The following is a 26,013-nucleotide window of genomic DNA, read 5'->3' as shown; positions in this document are numbered from 1 at the left end:
AATCAGTCAGAGAGAAGAGAAAAGCCCAGCACTGCACCATCTGTTATTCTGGGCCAGGAAATATCTGTAACCTTGTTACCCCCATCCAGTTCCTTTAAGTGATTTCAGAAGATAAGGTAGCAACAGTTACCTTATGCTCATGCACAAACACTGTTACTTCTGCCTTGAATTGTCTGCCCGGAGACAAATACTCTCAAGTAACTCCGTGGTTTTTACTTGCCGTTCACCCCTGAATCTGGTCAATTCCAGGTGGTTGTGGGGTGATCAGCGAGACAGCCAAAGACTCCAACTCCAGGTGGCTTCAGTGGGAAGCAGGGATTGAGGAAGGCATAAAGGCAGAAGACGGCTGGGCAGAGACAGCCTGCTTCTACCACCACCACCACCACTGTCTTCGCCTGTACAGTTGTTCAAGCTGCCAGAGGCTTCTGGTTGCCATGGCAACTGTTGGGCTCTGCTGCAAACTCAAAGCAGAGCCTCTGAAGTTAGGTACCAAACACGGAGCTCAACATACCGGAAGGCAACTGGGGAGGGAGCAGAGAGCAAGGATTACCCATGCAATAGGTCTCCAACTCCTATGGCTAAAAGGACCATTTTAAAATAGAATTTTTGTTTATGTTTCTGTAAAATGCGATAGCTCTTGCCGGGCATTATTCATGAGCATCCTTTGGTGCCCTGAGAGAGGAGACTGCCAATCCTTTCACTCGTAAGGGCAGCGAAAGGGGGGTTGGAAATGTGATTACCAGGAATGCACCGAGCCCGCTCATTCATTCATGCAATTAGATATTCAGCCTCTCCTGAGAGCTCATTTGTGCCGGGCACTGTGCCAGGTGCTGGGACTGCAAAGCGAAATGAGACACCGCCCAACACTCAAAATTAACGATAATTAACAAACATTAGCAGAACCTTCGTGAGCCTGGGGAAAACCGATTAGGTACTGTAAGCTTGCCACGGGTCTCTCTGGGAAGGCGGATTCAGAATTCAAACGCGGGAGAGAAAGAGGCAGTGGCCCCCGAAATAGTGTCAGGCAGGAGGGTAGGCCAGGGGGAAGAGGGAGGCTTTTTCCCCTAGGGAGGGATTCTGTCGAGGCCACTCCGAGGCTGAGAGAGAGAGAGAGAGAGAGAGAGAGAGAGAGAGAGACAGAGAAAGAGAGAGAGAGGTTTGTTTTTCTTTTGGAAAGACGGAGCCCTTTTCCCCACTGGGCTCGATTTCTAGTAGGAGAAGCCCCGCCTCTTTGGGCCTTAGATTGGCCCAACTCTTTTTCAGATAATTTATGCCAGCATCCTCTGGGTCTGATTGGCTCCCCGGCTCAATTCCGCTGGGAGTCGCATCCTACCTGGTTGGGAGGTGTACTGCCTTGCCACTCTCCCCCGCCGTACTCTCCTGGCTGCTGCCGAGGTGCGAGAAAAAGTCCTAGCTTGGAGAACTGAGCGGAAAAAGCGATCCTGATGGGTTCTTGGAAAGCTTTTCTCTTCTCCCCTTTTCTTCTGTGGAGTCAAAGTAGAGTGGTGAGGCTGATGTTCTTGTTACTGACCCTGCATCTGGGAAACTGGTGAGTAAATTCAAGGACTTAAAACTATTCTTTGGGATCAACCCCCTTCCCCCTCATTTCTTTTTTCTTTTTTTTTTTTTGAAAATCATTCTAAGTTAAGTAAGTGGCATTTCTCTGGGCACAAGCGCGGTATTTTACCATCATTTTATTTTCTGGTCAGATACACTTATTTTCAGATAGGATGAGACGAGCCTATGTATGAAAGCATGGAAGGCAGTTCAGTTTTGGATTTGTTTTGTTTTGGCTTGTTTGACTTGGCATTGTAGAAACTAGTAAAGGTTCAGTTCCTGGGAGACGGAGTAAAAATGATTTTGCTACTAAATTTAGCGAATGAATGTCACTGATGAACTTTCTGGATAATTCTGCATTTTAAAGAGAAAGTTATTTTAGAAACTTGTTACACAACATGGTATGTATGATGATTTTCTATAAACAAATATTGCTTTTTCTCTTACCTTTTTTTTTTTTTTTTTTTTTTTTTTTGCTATTCTGGAAAAACCCAAAGTTACATATGGAGAGAGATTATAAATATGGCTTAAAAATCAGGCTTGAGAGTGTGTTATATTTAAGTTAGAGATAACCATGTATATTTTATTGAGCTATCTGAATAATATTTGTTTTAATTGGTTATCTACAAGGAGGTAAAAAATTGTATGGATATGAATGTGTGTGTGTGTGTGTGTGTGTGTGTGTGTGTGTGTGTGTGTGTGTGTGACAAAGAGAGAGAGAGAGAGAGACATTAGCAACCCCAAGCCTCCAATTTAACAGGACCAGGATTTGGGCTCCTTGGACTGTAATATCTTCCAATAAAACTTTGAAATCGTTCTGACAGAAAAATAAAATGCTCAGGTATTGTACCTGGATATAAGAGTAGTGGCTGAATGGAGTTAAAATATATTAAGACATAGACACTATTAAGGTCTTGGACATACTATTCATATCATGTAACTGTATTTTATATAAATGTATATTTAACATTATATTATTGTATTATGTGATCTTGTTTAGAACTCAAGTAAAATGCAATCACTATGCAGATGGAAACATGTCTTTATAACTACTTGCATCATTACTAAAAAAAAAATGATGATGATGATTAATTTTACTACACAGCTAGAGTGAATATTTATGTCATTACCAGCAGATAGAACAACTATATTTTCTCTCCCAAAACAGAGAATGGATTAAGCTATGCTAAGCAATATTTGACTGGCCAGAAAATGTTTGACATATGATTTTTTTTTTAAAGTATTACGGTTTTAGTTTATTTACCCTTTCCCCTTAGAAACTTAAATTTGTTCTGCATGGGCACGAACATACTACTGACTAATTATTTCCTGTATATAAGTTGTATCATAATCACTTATTTCTTTGAATATATTGTAAAGTTATAGAAGATATTTTGGTCGATCATGTATCAGTGTTTTCATGCATCTTCATAATATTACAAATGAATCTGTATTCTCATAAGTAAAAACAGATTTACCCAGTGGTTTTCTGAAGTAACAACCTGTATGCTCCTTTGCCATTGTAAGTGCAAGTTTCCCTTGGAACCTAATAGACAAGCTGATTGACGAAATATCTAAAACAAAACATCTAAAGAGAGTAAAGAAATCATATCTTTTGTTTTTGAGGCTATTTATATTACAGTTATCATAATTGGCTCCAGAACTCTCTTCAAGTTGCTCAGAGTAAAAGAGTTATGTAGTATAGTGGACAGAGATGGGTTCTGGAAGTCTAGAGACATGATCTGTGTCAAGAGTCCTTACCCTCTTTGAACAGTTAATTCATCTAGGAAATGAAGGGCAGTAGGAGATCACTTATGATTTCTACAAATTTTCATATTCAGTATGTTTTAGATTTGAACTGAAACATAAAACAACTCAATCGTTGCTCTATTGGCTTTTCTTTGCAGTTTTCAAGAGTGAAATTCTAATTGGAATTCCATGTACTTTTTTTTTTTTTTTTTTACCATATGTAAGAGTGAGTGAGAGAGAAGTGTTATGCAGTTAAAATAGATAAATAATTCATTTTATCATAATAGTATAGATGATTTGGATTATTCTGGCCAAACAATAAAAGAATGTTAAAAAAATAAAGCTATATGTTGCTGTTATAATTAGCTGCCAGGGCCTCCATGATGAGAGTTTATGTCTTTACTTTAAAGTGTCTACAGTTGTGGTGAAGTTTTCACCCTTTTAATATTTAGCTGGAGATAATGGGTGTCAACATGTATAAAACAGTTACATTCATATTTCCTTCTCCCTTTCTCCTTCTTTTGAGGGACGTTTCTTTTAAAACTAATCACAAATGGTTCTGTTTATAAGAATTTTGTTGTCTTATGCTGGTTTCTAAAATAAATCTTCAAAGTCACCTATTTGGGGATTTACCAAACTGGAAGTTGTTATTTCTTATATTTAATCAGAGACAATAGCTTGTTTCCTCATTAGTTTCCATCAAATGCATAAAGGAGAGACACTATTGATTTTTATATTGCTGAACTATGAAAGCCTATCCTATTGTTGTAACTAAAAGCTGTAGTCAAGGTTCCTGTGTTTCGTTCTCTGTGAAGCTCTATGACATCTTGACAAGTTGGTTAAAATCTCTTAAGCTTGATTTGACTTATTTATAATGTTGAGAAAATCTAACTATAATCAGATTTTTAAGAAGAGTTGAAAAAAGTGCTTGGAGGTTTTAGTTATTCTAAAAAGTATTTATCATAAGCTTTGATTAAGAAGTTATATTTTGAGAGAGCCCAGGGAAAATAACTTGTTTTTTTTTCCCCCAATTTCATGAGTCAATAATCATACAACTTAGCAGTCAGTTGCCAAAACGAAAATATTCAAATACACTTCCTTTATAAAATATATTATTTTCAAGTAATTTCAGTATTTTGTGGAGGTGGTAGTGATTGATTTTTCTTTAGGCATCTAATTTTTGACTTAATTTTCTAATAAAATACTGATGCAAACTTGAGGACAAAATTACCGAGTAATGATGTTCCATGATAACAAAATATTCAAAGAAGGACCGAGAGACAAAATATTTTTGGAAACTAAAATGCAAATACTGTAATAGATCAATCCCCTGTGTATAGAGTCTTATAGGTATATCCTTCTATTTTGTTCCATTATATACTATGGGACATACTTTTGCCTAAGCAACAAAAGGAAATGTTTGACTTTTCATTCAATCATTAAATAGGCTAATCTAATATTTTATAGTTATATAAAGGTGATTAAAATTTGTCTAAGAAAGTATTAATGAAGGCAGGGTCCCAAAGGAGAGGGGACAAGGCAGGCTGGAAAATTGGGGGGAAAAAAAGCTCTTGAGATATTATCAAAATATGATAAATGACTGCCATGAGGGAAAGAGGAAAGGTGTGCATAAATTAAATGTATGGGCCTCAGGGGAATAATTCACATATACACAAGGTACCAATTGAGAATCCTGGACTTGGCCATGGGAATGTAAATTCTAGTTTTAGCTCCACCATTTCCCACTAGGGTAATTTCGGGAAAATCTTTGAGGCAGAGAGTCCTCATTTGTGAAAATGGAAATGAAATTCTCCTTCCCAGCTTGTTTCAAGACCAAGAGAGAAAATTATTGCAAAATACATAGCACTTAAAATTTTAACTGAAAAGATATAACAACAGATATTCTGAGAATTACAGTGATTCTACTATTATTTATGCTGGTTAAAGTTGTCTCAATGCAGTAAAGTCCTTGAACCCTTATGCATTATTAGATATGTTTTGGATTCTGGAGAGATCATTCATTCTTTTATTCAACAAATATTTCTTGAAAGCCTGTTATGGGCCATACACAGTACAGCATGCTGGGTTTACAGTGGCGAGCAGACTAGACGTGAGTGTTACCTGTATGCAGTTTATACTCACTGCTAAGGCCTAGATTTATGGTACTAATCAAAGCAAAACATCTTGTAGTCACAATAAAGAAACATACATTCAGAACTCCCAGGATGAACAGAACAGTCTGCTGTTAGAACAGATCTCAATCAAGGAAAGAAAATTAGAGAGCCATGAGATTTCTCATCACAGTACCAGAAGACTATGGGGGAAATGGCTCCAAGATTATAAAAACAAATGTTCAGCCTAGAACGTTACACTTAGCCAAGCAACCAATCAAGTATGAAGGGATAATACTGCTTAGATACTGTTCTTCTCCCCATTTTGCAGATGGGAAAACTGGGGCACAGCAATTTTTAGGAATTCGCTAAACATCTTCTTGCTGATAAATGCTGAATCCAAGACTCAAGTCCATGTGTTCTATGCCCAGAGCCTGCATTCTTAACCACCACACTTCTCAGATTACAAATGCAATATAAGTCAAAGCAAATAACATGACTATGGATGAGTGGGGGAAAAAAGGATAAGAGGGATGGAAGGAATGAGGAAAGGAAAGAAAAGAACAGACAATGCAATTGATAGAAACAGAGGAGGTATAAAAATCTACTGTGTACCTATCACATAATCTGGAATATTATGTGCAGTGCTAGATTAATTATTTTAGGAAAAACTTTAACAAAGTGAAGCCCTTGATCTAGAAAAAATATCATAGGATAAAGAGTTAAAAGCAAGAATTTGGAATTCAGATAAGTTTTTTTGAGGACTCAAATAGCAACTTATTTCTAAGGATGCTATATAAAATCATGGTTGAATTTATTACACATAGGTATAGCGGGACAAATCATAACCAAGTAGTGAAAGCTACGTGAAGGCAGATTTTCTTTCAAAAGGCCTCTAACAGGGGCACCTGGGTGGCTCAGTCGTTAAGTGTCTGCCTTAGGCTCAGGTCATGATCCCAGGGTCCTGGAATTGAGCCCCGCATCAGGCTCCCTGCTCAGTGGGAAGCCTGCTTCTCCCTCTCCCACTCCCCCTGCTTGTGTTCCCTCTCTCGCTGTGTCTTTCTCTGTCAAATAAATAAATAAAATCTTTAAAAAACAAAACAAAACAAAAACAAAAACAAAAAAAAACAAAAGGCCTCTAACAAAATAATGGATGCCTTATCACTAGACTTCTTCAAGCAGAAGCTTGTTAGAGTTCTTGTACTCTGTGGGAGGCAGATGAAATTTGTCTCTTTCTATTTTTAAGTATCTCAGAATCTAATTCTATTTGTAGTAAAATAGTTTAACCAACTGAAGCCTCATGTTTCAGGAAATAGTCTTAGCTATTAATTCACTCAGTAAACATTTATTGAGCATTAGCATTCATTCAACAAATATTTACTCCGTGCCTACTGTGTGTTAAGCTGAGTTCTAGCACCTGGAGATGCAGTGGTAAGTCAGACAGAATCCTTGCCCTCATAGTGTTTGTATCCTGTACACAGGGCATGTATGTAACAGAAATGCTAGATGCGCAGGACAAAGAAGGCAGAGTCCCTGTCCCCAGTGAACCTGTACTCTAGTAGTTTACGCTGATGATAAAACGCTGTATTTGCTATTCAGAATTCTAGATGAGCTATAATGGGGACACCAAGGAAACTGACATCAGTTGCAACTCTGGGGAAACACTGAAGTTCTCACTGTCATGGAACAGTATTAGTGAAGGAAAGAGAGGGAGAGAGATAACATTACCGGTCTGTGGCCAGTGGTATGGTCTCACAGTTTAGTAGGCCTTTTGAAATTGAAAACTGTATTCCTATATCTTCTGGGAGATCCTTTACTCTGGTCATCTAACCTGTGGCATTAAAATAGCAACATCCTGTTATAACCTGTATCATTTAGTTTAATAGTGAACTTCTGAACTGTGGGAATCCTTTTCTCCCAGATACAATGTATTTGGAGATTTAAAATTTCTCCTTATTTTTAGACAAATACATTGACTAACAGATACATTGAGTAACCCAGTAGTAGAGATTGCGCTAAGCATTAAGGACGGAGAAGTAAAGTTGACAAAGACCCTCCACTCTAACCTGCAGCTACATGGGCATATCAGAAAGTCTATGATGAGAATATAGTTAGCCTAATATAAATAGTTTAATATTGGTGTGATTTGGTTCTCCAGGTAGCTTTAAGACTGCTAGAATCAAGGATTCTGTACAAGTTAATATTTGAGTAGAGTTAATATTTGAGTAGATTTCTAGGACTGTTACTTGTACAATTTGTGAATTGCTTAAATGCAGGGACATTACCTACCTCTTATGCATCAGATATGTATAACTGGCAGAATAATCTGCCAACACATGAAGAAGAGTGTTTTGAGTAAAGATTGCCTTTTCCACAAAATAGCCATATTGACTAGAACAAAGTAACCATATTGGCTAGATTAAATTTAAGTGTTACTCAGACAGGTATGTTCTATAAACTAATTTGTGGTTCCGTGCAGGTGGCTTATGAGTGTATTTTTGTGTTGTCATTTCCTTAGTAAGGGTTCTTTTTGAAAAACCTTCAAACTGTCACACCTGGAAAGACTAGAAAGATAGTTTTGTTCTATGCATCTGTATTCTCTCCTTTTTAAGTGAATGGGTCTGAAGGTATCCTTATGTCAATAAAAAAATTTTAATCTCTCATTTTGTGATCCCAAGACTTAGGAAAAAAAGGTATATTTTTCTGCATTCAGAGGAACTAATTGCCATTTCTTTCTTCGGTTTAATTTTAAGATCTTTTAATATGTTTTCTAATTTAATAAAGCTCCTCTTTGCAAAATTTTTAGCAGACTTCTAGAATTTATCTGATGCATAAGAGCACTGAAGGCTTAGAGAATGTGAATGTCATAAAGAATTATATTGTTTCTAAGGCTAATTTATGTTCTGTCAGGATCTATGTATATAAGTTGGAGCAATAGAGAATTTGGTTTTTATTTTAATATACTTTCAAACCAATGGTCATTTTTAATAGACTTAATGAAAATTATGGTTTATTTTACCTCCTCTAAAAAATATGTTTTCTTTTTATTCTGGCAGGGCAAATTTCATCTAACAATTCTCTTGTTTAATGATTTCTTATAAACTCCCATATTGATTCTTCTACTTAGTTATGATGATTTTAACCTCTTACATCTGAATTATGGGATTCTGATTAAAACTTCATTAAATCTATAAGGTAATTTAGGGATAATATATTAACAATGTTGTTTTATAGCCAAAATGTTTACTGTGCCTTTATTTTTTTTCTTTTTATATTCTTCATTTTTTTTGTTTTTTCACATAAGACTTATATCTTCCCTATTACATTTCCTCTTAATAATTTTGTAAGTCATACTGTTATTATGAAGGAAATATTTTTGTTTTTATTTATGAGGGGTTAGTGCTAGTATCAGAAAGATACTTTGTTTTTTTAAATTAATTTTATATTACATTAGCTACAATAATAAATTCTCCTATTAAGGCAAATAGTTATAGTTTTTAGTTGTTTATTTTCTTGATTCACTGTAATTTTACCTGCAAATAGCAAGATGAGATCTAATATTCTTTCCATTTATTCAGTGAGTATTTTTATTGGACACCTACCATGTGTTAGGCATTGGGCTATGTGCCAATGATACCACATTGAAAACCTTAACCCTTACCTTCAATGAGCTTAGAGAAGGTCATAAATAAATAAGGTAGTTAATTAAGATGCAATGTGATCAATTTTATAGGAGAGTTAAGCCCTGGACATTTTGGAAACACAAAGTGGAACACACTTACTTAATATTCTAGGCGAGGCTCCTTTCTCCTTCCTCAAATTTCCTAAGTATTCTTCTCTATGTGTGTTAAGTGATGGATCCTGTATTCCATTGTGCTAAAAAAAAAATGATCATCGAATTGAATGGACTATCATTTCACCTCTCTAAAACTCTGAAAGTTCAGATCTATAACTGTAATGCTTTTACTTCTTTTGCTTCCCTACTAACTTTTACAAATAATAAAAATGATTCAGAGCTACAATTGTAGAAAGGAGCTTTGAACAAAAGAATTTAGCAGCTAGAATATAAAGGAAAAAAGAAAACAAGAAAATTCACATTTTTATTTTTTACTTTACTTTTCTTGTCTTAATTTCAGATCTAAAATCAATGGCTATATCTACTCTTTAAAAGCTAGCTCCCGTAGGCTTTGGCATTAGGATATCTTCTACTCAGAAACATTAGAACAGGTATGTTTCTTTCCTGGAACTTGTCACTTGACTTATGCTTATAGAAACATATCTGATGTTTATAAACAAACACTAATCTGTAATGAGCAACAGCTCAGATGAGGCCTGGCTTTGGAGTTTCATCTCCATTGTCTAAACAGATTAACGGAAGAATTGTCCCCAGGTGTCAGAACCAGGACATTACAGTCACCTTTATATGAACTATATAAAGGGTGACTATGTAATTTATCATCCAAATTAGGCCATTTTGTGAGTGAAAGAGGGTGCTATTATTATTCTAGGACAACAGGTGTAAATCAAAGCCATCCTGCGCAAACCCTGATGAATATTCAGCCTTTTTATGAAAGACAGTTTCTATTAATTGATTGACTTGGTATAGGCTTATATTATTTTTCTCTAGCTATAAAGGTGAATTCTCTTTATAATTGTATGGTATAACATATGTTGTTTTACTTAGCCTGTCTTAGTTATCACTAGTTCAAAACTTTTGCTTGTTTTATTAAGAACAGTAATACACTCATTAAAGCACTTTTTCACATGCAATAACTTATATAAACAGGTTGATTTGTATCATGTCTTAAAATAGCTTAGACAAAAAAAGACAAACCGACACTGATGTAGGTGACTCAAAATTTTTCGTTAGTAAATAATTAGCGCTGTCAATTAAAAAATGTGAGAAGCAGAAGCCTTGGAGATGCAGATGCCAAGACGAGATTAGACATGGAAGAGATTTTTGAGAGAAATGCCTGTGTGAGACAAAAAGGAGAAGTGGAAGCAAGCTGAGGGGGCCTCTGACGTAATGGAGGTCTGACACCTCCATGGTGGTCGGTGGGGCAGGCCAGGGTGGGGTGGGGTGGGAAGACATTTGTGTCAAAAGAGTCTCAGACTGTCGAGCACTTCTAGGAAAGTTTCGACCAGGCCAGTGAGAGTTGTCTAACATGAGTTGCCCTTTAGAGGAGCCCCTCGTCCTGCAGGAATGGGTGTGTACTAGGACTGCCTCTATGTCCAGTTATTGCTGGAAGCAGCCCAGGGAAGTTTGGGTCTGGTGCAGATGTAGGTCTGGTCCGGAGGGCTGGCGGCTGGGGTGTCAGTCAACTCTGTTCCCGTGGAAGAGCCGAGCAGCAAATTTTCAGGGCTGCCATTGTTTTCTTGGCAGAGCATAAAGCTCTGCTTCTCTCTATAAAAGGCTCTGTTTAATTATTTGGTTTTATGATTAGAAATTTATTTCAAAACTCTATCTGATTTATAGGAAAAGGCAGCTCATTTTTAGGTAGGCATTAATGACAAATGTATTTATATTACAAAATTCTACAGAAAGACTGTAGCATACTATTAATATACAAACAAAATTCAATTTTCTACAGCTCCGCTAGTGTAGAATACTTAGTGTACTCATTATGCCGCTTTCCCATTAAACCTTCAGCCATTTTATACATAGGTTTTGGTAAAACAAATTGTTATATGTTATTTTTCATATAACATTAGAATATGAAAGTAATTTTCTATTTTCGTAGGCTATTCACAAAATCAGTCAAATGGATACATCCATTACACCATAGGGTTACATAATTATTTACTTAAACATACTCATAGTATTTAGAATTTGTGCTATCATAGATAATAACGTGATAAACATCTTTTCATATGATAGTCTTCTATATCATTTGTTTGAATAGTTTTCTCCTTTATTAGAAAATAAGATAATTTAGATCAGGAATACAACTTTGTCTTTGCATTTTCAGAAGTTAGCACACTTGCACTACATGATATTTCCTCTATAAATGAATTAAAGCATTGTATTGGAAGTTAAGCACACATGTTAGAAAGTCTTTTCATCGGAGAATGTGTGTGTGATTCCCTGAAATTATTATTCTAACCTTTTGGAATTCAAGGATGGAGATTAGCATCCTATCCATGCACAATCCAAATGTACTAATTACCTACCATAAGTGTTGCTGCATTCTTATGAATTAGAAAACTCACAGTCCAATCACCCTGGATTTTTTTAATAAAGATAAAATGAGATGATACTATGGAACCTTCCAAAAAAAAAAAAAAAAGTGAGAGAAAATAGCCTTCAAATTAAGTTAATCTTCCTGGTTTTATTATTTAATAGGGTATGTCCTGGAAACTCTATAAATCTATTTTTTCTCATCTGTAAAGTAGTAATATTAATATTTATTTCATGAAATTACTCTGGATTAAATGACATAAGATGTGGAAAGAACGTAGCACACAATTCCTGAAACATGGTAAGAACTTAATGGTGCCCTCTAGGCACTCAGTGGTTGTTAGTAACAATAAAAACATCAATCTTTAAAATAACAGTTACTAAAATTTTATACTCAGGGGTCTAAATGTATTTCCATTAATTATAAAATTATACTTATCCAAATTATTTAAAAGAAGTGCTTGAGCACGAGTCAAGAAAATCTCAGTGTTACCTAAGAAAACCATACTTCTTTCCCCCAAATGAATGGTCACTCAATGTATATAAACATTACAAAAATCCCCCAGCCTGTGAAAGATATTGAGACATCAGATAAACTATGTGAACTATTTTTTTAAATTATGACAAGTACTTTTTAATCACCAAAATAATATCAATAAGATCTTAATGTAATTAAAGAATATTCTGAAAGTAATTTAGAAAGCTTGGAGGGAAGATGTAGAAAAATCAACTATAATGAAATTTCCTTTCTATTATTGCCAAAAATGAAGACAATTAGCTTTGTGATAGCACTGAGATTCTCATATTACCTCTGAGATAGCTGGGGAAATGGGAATATAAACCACTATGAACATGTGCTTTTGGATTATCAGGATGTTGCTACTGTTAAAAAATAGAAAAAGCTTTTTATTTTTTTTTCCCCTGGAGACTTCCATTTAACTACAATCATGTTTCAAAGAAAGATCAACTGCTTATATGTGCAGTGGCCTGCCTCTAACCCCCAGATGTTTCATTCTATAAAACTGGGATTTAAAGTTAAATGGATGCTCTGAAATTTGGGTTGTTGCCAGTATCTTAGCAAGTCTAATTAGATAAGATAACTTTCCTGGAGGACACACCAGCAGGGATTCTTAATACTTCAGGATTCTCCGTGCTTTAGTTTATGAATGAATGTGTGTGTGTGGCTGTTTATATTTTATTGAAGGAAATAAGAAATTATATTAAATAAATCGTATAACTATATTTCCGTAGTATATACTTTTTGAAGTTAAAGACAGCAGTACAATTAATATAAATAAGCTCTTCATTAAAAACCTGTTAACTAAATGTACCATAGGGGTTCACATATGAATTTAAGTTGTGTACTGTGGTGGTAAACTACCCCCAAATCTCAGTGGCTTATGACACTAAATGTTGATTTCTCACTCAGGCTACATGGCCATTGTAGGTCAGCTGTGGCTTTGTCCATGTTGTCTTCACTCTGGGAATGAAATAATGGTGTAGCCCCCAAGTATGGCTCAGCTTTTGGTAGAAGGACAAGAGAGATATGGTGAACTGTGCACTGACATTAAATCTTCTGCTTGGTAGTGATGCATGTCACTTATATTCCATTAGCCAAAGCAAATCACAAGGCCACATTCGAGTTCAGTAGATCAGGGAAGTATAATCCTCCTGTAAGGAAGGAACATTTCAGGTCACACGACCAAGTTAGAAGTCAATGGAGTGAAAAGTATAGTTCTCTGACAGGTAGGAGAGAAGAAATATTGAGAATAATAGCCCACCTTATTATTTGCCTATAATAACTATCAATAGAATTACTATGGAGAAAAAATGAGGTAGCAGATACTATAAAGGTGAAGTTTTAATTTATAATGTTAATTTGTACTCATTAAGGATAAAAAGGGTGGATGTTAACTAAACTTATGGTAATAATTTTGCTATATATATATATATATATATCAAATCATTCTGTTACACATTTTAAATTTGTAGTATAATATATGTCAATTATATCTCAATAAAACTGGAAATCTTTTTAAAAGATTTATTTATTTTAGAGAGAGAGAGAGAGAGAGTGCATGTGAGTAGGAGGAGGGGCAGAAGGAGAGGGAGAAAATCCTTAAGCAGACTCCCCTCTAAGCTCGGAGCCTGAAGTAAGGCTCGATTTCAGGACCCTGAGATCATGACCTGAGCCAAAATCAAGAGTGGGCTGCTTAACTGACTGAGCTACTCAGGTGCCCCTGGAAAAAAAATTTTAAGAAGGATAAAGACAGTGAGGGCTGCATTAGCTAAGATGTTTTAAGTCCAAAGCAAAAGAAATCTAAAAGGATACCGTAGAAAAATCAACTCAAGATACTGAATTAAATTTGCCTGTTTACTGCTAGAAGGAAGACTATCTCTGAAACATATGGAAATAACTCATGTATTTTGGATTTATCTGACTTCACCAATGTAAGTGTTTAGTCTTTGGACCCTTTTTCACTGGAGGACTGAGATTTACTAGAGTAGGTGTTAAGTCTAAGAAGATCATACTCATTTGAAGATGGCATTCTTTATGAGTAATAGAGAAGAGTTGTTTGTTACTATTGATGAATTGTAGATGAATATCTATATTGCTGCATTTTCTACCATGGTGCAGAATTAAGCTGAATCCATGGGCTTGTTAAACACAGGGGTATAGTGAGAAGCATTAACTGGAGAGTTAGGACTTGATTCTCAGCTTTGCTAATAAGTGAGTTTGTGCATTGGCTAGTTCCCTACTGTCTTCAGTTTTCTCATTTATAAAATAAAGGCAGTGGTGTTATTTGATTTCTAAAGTCTCACTTCTAGTCATAAAACTTGATAGTCATGCCCCCCTCCATATATGTGGCAGGTGAGTTACCCATTAATGATTTGATGACAAGATATTCTCTGACAAAGTTCTTGGAATATGATGCCTGTGTTCTTCTGAATTGAAAGGAAGAAACATAGATGTGTTCAATACTTTTTCCTTTAGTCTTCTTTTCTACACATGCATTTTTAAATATCTCACCAGTTATTACAAATTTTCCTGTATTTATTTACCTTTTATTTTGTACTTTTGGGTATGGTGGTTTAGAGTCACCACGTACAGTTGTGCAGAGTGTGTACTGCACAAATCTATGACCACAGTTCACATTTTCAGTGCCTGAGCTCTACAGCCTTTAATGACAGCTGTGGTGGCCAAGGTTTAATTTATTATTTCAATATTATGTGTTATGTTTCTTGTACTGAATTCTTAATTTTTGAGTATTATTATATCAGGATGGTTCATATGAGGAAAGCATTAGCCTTACTGAATGTAAAATATTATTAATGCTTTTTCCCCTCTTACTATTTCCTAACAAAATTATAAGAATTATGATTATCTTAAACTCTGTTTTTCAATACAGAATTTGGTTGAACTTTCTATCATTCAAATTTTTTTTTGAATTATTTAGTGTTGATAAAGCGGATGACGAAGATGATGAGGATTTAACAGTGAACAAAACCTGGGTCTTGGCACCAAAGATTCATGAAGGAGATATAACACAAATCCTCAACTCATTGCTTCAAGGCTATGACAATAAACTTCGCCCAGATATAGGAGGTAAGTTTGAGTTATCTGTTTGGGATTTTGGTGACTTTGGAAACCTTATTTACTGATGTTATTTTAATCATATAGCTCATATTCCTTGGGTATCTGCTCTATGTCAGAGACTGCTAGGTTTGATAATTATTAGTTAAATTGGCACTGTTGAGAAATTCACAGTCTGATGTGGGAAGAAAGGCATATAAATATTTTTGATGTAATTATTTTACAACTGCTACAATAAAGGGCACAATAGCAAAGTTTTGATAAAACTGCCTGAAAAGCTAAGAGGTATTTCTTTTTTTTTTTTTTTTTTTTTAAAGATTTTATTTATTTATTTGACAGAGAGAGAGAGAGCACATGAGAGGGGGGAGGGTCAGAGGGAGAAGCAGACTCCCTGCTGAGCAGGGAGCCCGATGCGGGACTCGATCCAGGGACTCCAGGATCATGACCTGAGCCGAAGGCAGTCGCTTAACCAACTGAGCCACCCAGGCGCCCGCTAAGAGGTATTTCATAAAAGAGAATATTTGAAAGGTAAGTAGGGTTCTAATTTTGTGCCAATGCAGCACTGTTTTAATTAATTATAAGCCGGTAATAGTGTTGGTAATCCTACTTTGTTTTTCTTAGTCATTTGCATTTATGTATAAGTTTTATAATAATTAACTTCTAAGTCCCCCCCAATGACTTATTAAAAACAAACAAAAATTATAAACCAGCCAGCATTGTCATTGGGATTGCATTAAATCTATGGTCAATATGGGGAAACTGAAATCATTACCATATTGGATTTTTACTATACTAAATTCATGAGCATCATGTATTTCTTTATTTATATATATATATTTTTATTGTTGCCTATGAAGAAGTGTTGAATATATTTTACTAGATTTAATTCTATGTATTTGGAATTTTTGTTGCAAGTGTAAATAGATTTTTAAAAATTTATTTTCTAATTTTATATTAGCAGTATATAGAAAAAAAGTTATCTTGCATATTTATTTTGTCCACAGAAGCCTTGTGAAATTTTAATTACTTACTGTTATATTCTTCTAGATTTTCTACAAAGATAATGACTTACAAATAATGACTACATTGCAAATAGTATCTATTTGCAAAAAATGAATATTTTACTTTATTTCCAAAATTATACTGTTTTCATGCCATGTTGCATTGGCTAAGACTAGAGTAAATTTTGGATAGTTTTGGGCTGTTCCTAACATCAGGGAGAGCAATTCATGTTTCACTATTAGGTATGATTGATGTAGGCTTCTTTTTTTAAGACATTCTTTGTAAATCCTTTCTCTTCTTATTTTGCCAGAGTTCTTTTTTCCTCAATGTTTCAAATACTCTGTACATCTATTGAAATAATCCTATGACTGTATATTGCCCTTTATTCTACTTACCATTTGTTCTATAAGTAACTGTCTGATTTTTAAACCTTAAACTAAATTTTCATTTCTGGAATAAATAGCACTTAGTTGTGATATGGTAACTTTAAAAAATATTACTAGATTCAGTTTTATATTTTGTTTTGGAATTTTACATCTATGTTCATAAAGGAATAGCCATTTATTTTACTTCCTGTAATGTCTCTTTCAATTTTGGAACCAAAATCATGCTAAAGTCTACAAATGAGTTCTGTTGTCCCTCACTTTTCATCTTTGAAAGAGTTTATCTAAAATGGATGCTATTTCTTCCTTAAATATTTGGGAGAATTATTTGGTGAAGTCATGCTGGCCTAGAGTTTAATTTGGGAAAGAATTTTTTAACAATTCAATTACTTTAATAGTTTTAGTAAGCTGAACCTCTTAAGGAATATAAATTTTCAAATTTACTAGTGTTAAATTGTTTCATAATAACTTTTGTGATATTTTTAATGTTTCTAGGATCTGAGTTTTTTTCCCCTTTATCATTTCTGATATTAGTAATCTGTTCTTTTATTTATGAATCAATCTTGAAGGACTTTTTCAATTCTATTAGTTTTGTCATAAAATCAAAATTTGGCTTTGTCAATTTTCTCTGTTGAAAAATTTTCTTTACTTTTTTTAAAGATTTATTTATTTGAGAGAGAAAGAGAGAGAAAGAAAGTGCGAGCGTATGCGCAGGGGGAGGGATGGAGGGAGGGAGAGAAAGAGAATCCACAAGCTGAGTAGGAGTGTGGGAGCCTGGCAGGGAGGCTCAATCCCAAGACCCTAGGATCATGACCTGAGCGGAAACCAAGAATTGGCCGCTTAACCGACTGAGCTGCCTGGGGGGTCTGAAAATTTTTCTTAAATTTCATTGTTTTACAACATTTGGCTTATTATGTTAATCTAATTTCCTCATATGCAATTTGATGTTTTCTCAGATTGCTTTAATTATTTAATCTTAAGGTAAAACTTAGACTTAATAAAATAGCATCCATACGTGGAATTTCCACAAACCCTTTAACCCTAATGTTAACATTTTATATAACCATAGAAATCCTAACCTAAGTCAAGAAAATAATATCAAGAATACCATTAACTACTCTACAAACCTTATTTAGATTATGGCATGTGCCTCACTAATGTCTTTTTATTTGTTTCAGAACTCCAACAAAGATCCCACAATGCATTTTGTTCTCATGTCTCTTGATTTTCCTCCAATCTGATATAATTTTTATTTTTCTGTATGTTTCATAAACTTGATAACCTTAAAGAGTACTGGCCAGTGGAATGTCTGTCAGTTTGTCTGATATTTTCATTATTCCATTGAGTTGATACATTTTTTGCTAAGGATAACACGGAAGTGATGTTGTGCCCTTTCAGTGTGTTCTATCAGGAGGTACATGATGTTAGTATATCTTATTGCTGGTGATATTAATTTTAACACTTGGTTTAGTATGGTTTCTTCTAGGTTTCTCCACTGTAAATTTATTATTTTTCCTCTTCTAGATTAATACATATGTTGTGAGGAGATACCGTCAGGAGGACAGCCAACTATATAAAAATGTCTCAGCACATGTTTGTCCATTAAGCTAGTATCCATCAATGATTCTTATCTGTAACAGTATTTATTACTGTGCTGTTTGCCAAATGGTGACTCATTATTATCATCACTCCTTCTATGCATATTATTTGTAATTCTACTATAAGGAAGAGCTGTGGCTTATCCTCCATTTATTTATCTACTCATTTATACTCAGTGTAGACTTATACATATGTTTTATTTTATAGCTTATAACCCATTATTATCATTATTTTGTTGCTAAAAATAAATTTGGCACTGGGACTTCCTATAGTTTGGCTTCTGTGTCCTTTCATATGTCCCCATCATTTTCTGATCACATCCTTACTTTTTAGTACATAAGATATTCCTGGCTTATCTTGATCCAAGCAATAAAATTCACCATTTCTCCAAGGTATTTAGAAATCAAGATCAGGGCAGTAGGTATATTCATTAATATTGGGTGTTATTGCTTCTTAACCATTTCAGTGAGCAGAAGTAGAAAATATATGTTCTACAAACACATTCATGGGCATCTATATTTCTATATCTGTCTTTTCTTACATGTATTATAAACCATGAGTTCATACTGATAGTTCTGCTTCCGAACTAAACACCAAGGGGTTCATTCTAGTGTTTCCTCTTTCCTCATTTGTAATTCCTTTTTCCAACAGTGAGACACCTGGCTCTGATTTATCCATAGTATATTTTCTTATTTTTTCAATTCCAGTAAATACAAAATGTAGTTCTAAAATTTTAACATGTCATTTGTCTATGAAAACAAATTAACTAGAATAAAATACTCAACTACAATTATTTTCATCTTTAGCTTTACAGAATGTAATTAAAATATTTTCAACAAAGTTAACTTAGGTTCTTATCTTTCCTATTCCCTTCAATGGTTATTTTATTCATTTCTAATACGGTTTGGCTCAAGTATTACTGGCTATATTCCACTTTGAGTGGAATTCATCCATGTCTACTTTTAGTACTTGCATGGTTTTATTTGTTTATATTTAATTCCCTAGTCCATTAGGAGTTACTGTATGGTACAAAGTATGAATCTAATTTTTCTCTTTACTGAATGGCTTTTCTGTTGGCTAAACATCATTTATGAAAGAAATCAATCTTTGCTTCTGTTATTTGAGACACCCACTTTCTCATATTTTACATTTTCTTATGAACTTTGGTTATTTCTGATCTTTCTGTTACATTCCCTCATTTGTTTTTCTATGTGTCACTACACTATAGTAATAGTAGAGACTCAACAGTATATTGAGGCTAAAACATTTTGTATTAATGTCTTATAAGGCTAATTCCATGTCATATTTTCATTTGTTTTGTTTTTCCTTTCAGTTTATCTGGCTTCTTCTTTTTTTTTTGAGAGGGAGAGGGGGGCTGGGAGGGGTGGAGAGAGGGAGAGAGAAAATCTTAAGCAGGCTCTACACCCAGGGCCGAGCCCCATTCGGGGCTCCATCTCATGACACTGAGATCATCACCTGAGCCAGAGTCAAGAGTTGGTTGCTTAATTGACTGGGCTACCCAGGTGCCCTATTTTTGCATTTTTTAATAATAATAAAATTAGCTCTATTAAAAAAAACCTTACAATACTTGTTTGTATGTTTATTGGGATCGTGTTAAATTTGTAAATTAATTTTGGGAGAACTAACATCTTCATAACACTGAGTCATCTAATATGGGAACATGGGCTGTCTTTGAATTCTTCATATTTATTTTGCATCTTTCAGGAATATTTTAAAGATTTACTCATACAGATTTTTCACATTTTAAAAATTGAGTCCTAAGTATTTAATTTTTTCCCTGACGTAAAGGGTAGTTTCTCAACTATAATGTCCTCTACTGGTTATTAATTTTGTGTATCAATGTTATTGATTTATGAATGCTTATTTTATATCCTACTACCCTCCTGCTGCTTTACTGACTTTTTTATGGTTTAAGCATTATCTGACTTTTCAAAATATGCTATCGTATCGTATATAAAGATAATTTTATTTTTTCTTTACCAATTCATATGCAACTAATTGATGATGTCTCTTATCTAATAGCATTTACTAATATCTCTAGTATAATATTGAGTAATAGTGGAGATTGTGAGTTACTTGACCTTTTTCTAGATCTTAGTGGAAATGACTAATGTTTTGTCCTACAAAGATTTACATTAAGAAATTATCCCTCAACTTCCTTGGTTTTGTTTTTATATTTTTTATTTTTATTTATTTATTTATTTATTTGAATAAAATCTTTTTTTTTAAAGATTTTATTTATTTCTGTGTGAGAGAGAGAGAGCACGAGCAGGGGGAGCGGCAGGCGCAGAAAGAGAAGCAGACTCCCCACTGAGCAGGGAGCCTGATGCCAGGCTTGATCCCAGGACCCTGAGATCATGATCAAACCTAAGGCAGCCAATTAACCGACTTAGCCACCCAGGTGCCCCTTGATTTTGTTTTTAAATCAGGAAATTGGTATTAAAATTTGTCAAAGGCATTTTCTGTATTTCTGGAAATAATTATGAATATTTTCCTCCTTAGATCTATTAATATGATAAATAATATTAATTGAAACAATTTGCATCCTGGAGTAAAGCCTCCTTGGCCATGAGGTGTTGGATTCCATTTGCCAATGTACTATTTAGTATTTTGCATTGGTATTCATGAATGATATTCATGTTTCATTTTATATTTGAGTACTGTCTTCATCTTTCTTAGATATCCTTTTTATATTTGTTTCATGATAGGGAGTTTTCATTTATTCTCAAAAGTCTAGCAATTTATTGAGCTTTAGTGACAACTGGTCTTTGGAGATTTTATAGAATTCCATTGTAAAATCATCCAGGTCTCATGTTTTTTGGAAATAATCACCTTGTTTTCCTATGGAAATTGATCTTTTTATACTTTATACTCTGTCAGGATGAATTTTGGTAATCTGTATTTCCTTAAGAAAATGTCCCTTTTACCTATGTTTTCAAGTTTATTTGCAATGAAGTCTTCAAAGTAGTGTCTTAGGATTTTAAAAAGTTTCTTCTGTTTCAAACTTTACTTTTGCTTTTGTAATTTCTTACTTTATATGTTGTATTATTACCCCCTTTTTTTGGCCAAGAAAATTAAAATACTATTTTCCTCTACTTTGTTAATGTCCTCCAAAGCCCAGGATCCCATTTATTAATGAGTTCTACCATTTTTGTCTTAACTTCCTCATAATTTCTATCTTGTCTTTATTACAACCTTCATTGTATTTTATTTTGTTTTACTTTTTTCTTGTTTTTCTAGTTTTTGACCTGGGAATTTAATGATTTCGTTTCACTCTAAGTTTTTGGCATGTTACTATCTGTCTTCCCTTGCTTCTTTTGTAGATTTTGCCTCATAAAAGTGGCTGCTTTGTTATTTGGTTTATAAATATCCTGTGTATTATCTTCATAATGACTTGTGGCTTTAAACATTAAAAAGGAGACCTTAATTGTCGTTTCTAAAGCTTTTTGACTTAATTTATGCTTAAATTATGCTTCTTTTTCTTCTATTTCTTCAGTTCAATCAATTCTCTGGTCATTTCTTCCTATTTGTTTTTTTCATGTGTGGGAAGGGGAGAGGACATTTCTTTACTTATTTTCTGAATTTCTGATTCAAGGGTTTTTTTTTTTCTTATCCTCAAATAGTTGTTTGAATCCTTTGGACCGTTTAGAGTATTGTCTTACAACTTTTTTATTTTTTGGGTTAGTATTTTTTGAAGAGATTTTCCATAGTTGATTTGTCCTGGGTCTTGATTTCTTATTTCTGCAACAATTTTGTATGGATCTCTTCCTTTTTTTCCCTACTGTGTTTCTAGTTTGCAAGTATTTTTTAAGATTCCTAATTCATCGACGTTCTTTTATGTCATTATAGCAAATCCAGATACTTTAAATGAATTTGTTTGTAGGTGGTGCATATTTGTTTCATGCTAGGGGAGGGATGGTATGATTTCCAATTCACTGGTTCTCTTTTCTTGTAGGAGCATGAAATCCCCCCCTTTGCTTCATTTCCTGCACCCAATTTTTAAAGCCCGCTTCTTTTTTCCCTTTTGACATTTTTTTTTCAACCCCAAAACTACTTATTTTGGAGACTGCTCTTTTACATCACATATATTGGTAGATCGCTTTCCTGTTAGTTCTTGTTCTGGCCATAGGACACATTTTAAACACTTTCAGATTTATGGCACGCTCATTCTCTCTACTTGTCCTCTTACATCTACTTTTGGTAAGTAACTCTCTTCTTTCTTCCTCTGTTTGCTTAGTCTGCTTTGCTTACTACAAATTCTTGCATTAGAACAGATTTGAGAAAGAGCTTGAGAGATTTTTTGCCAGGATTTGGTGGTTTTTGTTTTTTTATTTTTCTTTTACAGTTGTTTTAGAATTTGGGCATTCTCTGTCTTCAAGTTATGCTGAGGCCATAGTTTTTGGGTACTTGTATTTTTCCCTTTTTTGTTGTTCTATATATTTTTGGAGGAAATATTAAGAGATGAAGACATAAGAAATTTCCTCTAAACCTTTCTTTAGCCTTTCACAGTTTATTCCTTTATAATTACTTCTTGGACACATTGACTAGTTTAAGTGAATAATGCTTAATTTAAAAAACTAGGTTGTGTTCTGGGTATATTTTTGTTATTGACACCTAACAATTCGATTTTCCTCCAAGAACATACTCAAGTTCAGTTTATTATTCTTGTTGCTCAAATAATCTATATAGCAACTTTTTTGTGTTATTTTTTATATTTTTGTATTAAAAATATCTAACTGAAACCATTAATTTTTCTATTTTTCTTAAGTCCATTCAGTTTTTGCTTAATATATAATGAAACTCTTTAGGTACATACAAATTTAGGATTCTTATGACTTTTTATTGAATAGAAGTTTTATATTTGGATTTTGTTTACTTTATTATTAAGTATTACAATCTTTTTCTTAAAAATAAAGTGGTTAGCACAGATAAATTTAAGGTAAGTATTGTATATATATTTTTTAAATCTACTGCTATTATATTTGTTTTGTTTTTCTAATCTGCTTAATCTGCTCTACAAAGTTTTTTTTTCTCTATTCTTTCCCTCATTTGGATTCATCACATAGTTATAGTTTTATTTTCTCTTTATAGTATCTTATTAAATATAAAATTATTTATCGTTTTTAGTGATTAAAATGTTTATTCTTACTTTATTAGATTTAATCATAAGCAAATAACTTTATTACAATTCAAGGACATTTCAAGCCATTTACCACAGAAACTCTAGTCCTTTTTTGATATTATATCTATGTATTTTTATGCTGTATTTTGAAATAACAAAATTATTTTAAAGCGTTTAAAAGCAATTAATGTTTACCAAGAAATTACTCCCTTTAGTATTCTTTCCTTTCTTCGTACTGTGTTTCCATTTAGAAAAATATTCCTCTCAGTATTTCTTCTGGTGTAAATCTCATGGCAAAAAATTATTTCAGTTTTTATTAAAAATATTTTTATGTCACCTTCATTTGAATGATATTTTCAATGAATATTTAAACCCAGGTTAGCTGCTGTTTCCAAACTTTATAAACCTCACTCCATTTTCTTCTCAATTCTATTATTTCTGTTGAAAAAAATCACTTCTCAACAACAGTGTTACTGTTTTAGAAATAAACTATTTTTTAAATCTCTGTTTGTAGGTTTTCTTTGTCTTTGTTTTCTGCAGTTTTATATAAGGTTCCCAGACTTTTTTGTTGTGTTTTTGGTATTTGGGAGAATTTGCAGGATTTCTTGAATCTGTTTTTGGAATTTCTGATTGCTTTTGGAAAATTCTTCACCAATATTTCTTCAAATATTTTTTCTATCTCAATTTCTCTGTGGCTCCAATTGCTGATGTTTGACTCTTTCCCTATGTCCACTATGTCTCATACACTTTTATATAATTTTCATTGTTTCTCTCCGTGTTTCATTCTCTTTTTTTATTATTGACCCCTTTTCTAGTTTCATAATTCTTACTTGTAGTATTTGCATCTGATTTTTAAAGTATTTCAAGTATTTTATCAAATTTGCCATCTTTTCATCATTTTCTTATATATGTTAACTGTAATTATTTTAAAGTCTGATAATCACAATATCTTGATCACTTGTGTGACTTTTTTAAAAATTTCTTTTTTGGGGGGCCTGGGTGGCTCAGTCGGTTAAGTGTCTGCCTTTGGCTCAGGTCATGATCTCAGGGTTCTGGGATCGAGCCCTGCATCAGGCTCCCTGATCAGCAGAGAGCCTGCTTCTCTCTCTCTCTCCCTCTGCTGCTCCCTCTGCTTGTGCTCTCTATCTGTCTCTCTTTGTGTCAAATAAATAAATAAATAAATAAGTAAATCTTTTTCTTTTTCATTTTATCTCTTGGTTTAAGGTGATTGACCTCTGTTTCATTTATGGTATGTTAATTTTTTATTGAATGCCAGTAGAGTATATTAAAAATAATGGAGATTTAGATGATGTTATTTCTTTCCAGAGAGGATTTTAATTTTGGTAGTAGAGTCAAGAAAGGAAATTGCCTTCATTTGGCTCAAACCAGTATATTTCCTTTTGTAAAACTTTCCTTTTTCCCAGGGCATAACCATTTGAAGTCTCTCAACTGATAGCCTGAGGTTTGTACTAAGAAACCTTCTCCTTGATGACCCCAGAGATGCCGGAAATAGCTGAAACCTCTCCATATTATTTTAGACGCCTAGCAGCTGATTTAAATTTGGTTTCTTAACATCACACTGTGCATATGCACAATTTAGGAATTAGTAAAAACCTTGAGGGGGAATTTCATGTAGAATGTCTGATTGAATCCTCTCTTGTTCATTTAGTTGCAGGGAAGTCTTGGCTGTCTTGACAGCCCTGAACTCCAATTTTGTCTCTCTAGCCCAGTGAGACAGATGCAAGTTCTAAGTCACTCTCCTTTTTTAATCACCATTTCTGTGCAGTAAAACAGCAAATGCACCAAAGGGGAAAAGTGGCCAGTATAATGCAGAGCTTACATCACTGCATTTACATTCTTTCCAGGAAATTGTTGCATCAAATCCTGATTTTGTTAGCTGCTGTGTGATTCTTTCAATAATTTTTTTAATTTTAAATAAATCATATAGTCATGTTCATTGAGATGGTTAATTTGATACCAATTATTTACCATAAGAAGCAGAAATCTGTACTTCCATTTTACTCCTCATACTTCACTATTATTAGTTGATACTCCCTTTTCTTCCTGTAAATAAGATCCCTGAAATAGATCATCACCATATCCCTGGTCGCTAAAACAATACTTGAAGCATAAATTTAAGGTTTCCCTTACTGTTTGCTGAATGAGTATTTGCTGACTAGAAGCCAGTGTATATAATCTTTTTTATTCCATGTGTAGGTATTTTGACAGTCTACCTCATCAATTTAGCATTTTAAGTACATTATTTCAGATCAAGATATGGACTTTCAAATTCCATGTACATCTGTGACATCGTCACTTAGTTTAATAGTGTAGCTTAAACATGTCCTAAGAACCGTGATAATCATACTGTGCATAGTAGCATTTTCTCTGTGCACCTCAGAGTATACATAATGAATGTCTTACTTGTTGAGGTGCTCTTTGCAGGCATTCCTTTCTGTCCAAAATTTCATTAGCATCTTTATTCTTCACTGATGTTATGAAAACTTATATAATGAACTTACTGAAGACTTTTAAACTTAATGGCAAATTGACATTAAGGTTTTATAATTCTAGTAAAGGTTGTATAATTCTAGTAAATTTTCAACTACTGTATGTTGAATCTTTTTCATTTCTTAACAACTTTTTGGGTAGAGTCTATGGCTTTCCAAGAAGTTTCAGTGATTCATATAGTTTGA

General features: G+C 33.8%; 1 protein-coding gene across 1 annotated transcript in view; it reads left to right on the top strand.

The window, feature by feature from the left end:
- The first annotated feature begins 1,185 nt into the window (after nt 1–1,185).
- The window catches only part of GABRG1 (gamma-aminobutyric acid type A receptor subunit gamma1), a 77,247-nt gene continuing 52,419 nt past the window's right edge, over nt 1,186–26,013 (top strand). The window contains exons 1-2 of the mRNA XM_032400294.1: nt 1,186–1,549; nt 15,054–15,202. Of these exons, the coding sequence (XP_032256185.1) occupies nt 1,446–1,549; nt 15,054–15,202 (253 nt within the window). The 5' untranslated portion in view covers nt 1,186–1,445. The remainder of the gene's footprint in view (nt 1,550–15,053; nt 15,203–26,013) is intronic.

This window comes from Phoca vitulina, unplaced genomic scaffold (genome assembly GCF_004348235.1).
Source record: "Phoca vitulina isolate PV1807 unplaced genomic scaffold, GSC_HSeal_1.0 scaffold3, whole genome shotgun sequence".
Lineage (NCBI taxonomy): Eukaryota > Metazoa > Chordata > Mammalia > Carnivora > Phocidae > Phoca > Phoca vitulina.
This window is presented reverse-complemented; position numbering and strand designations above follow the sequence as displayed.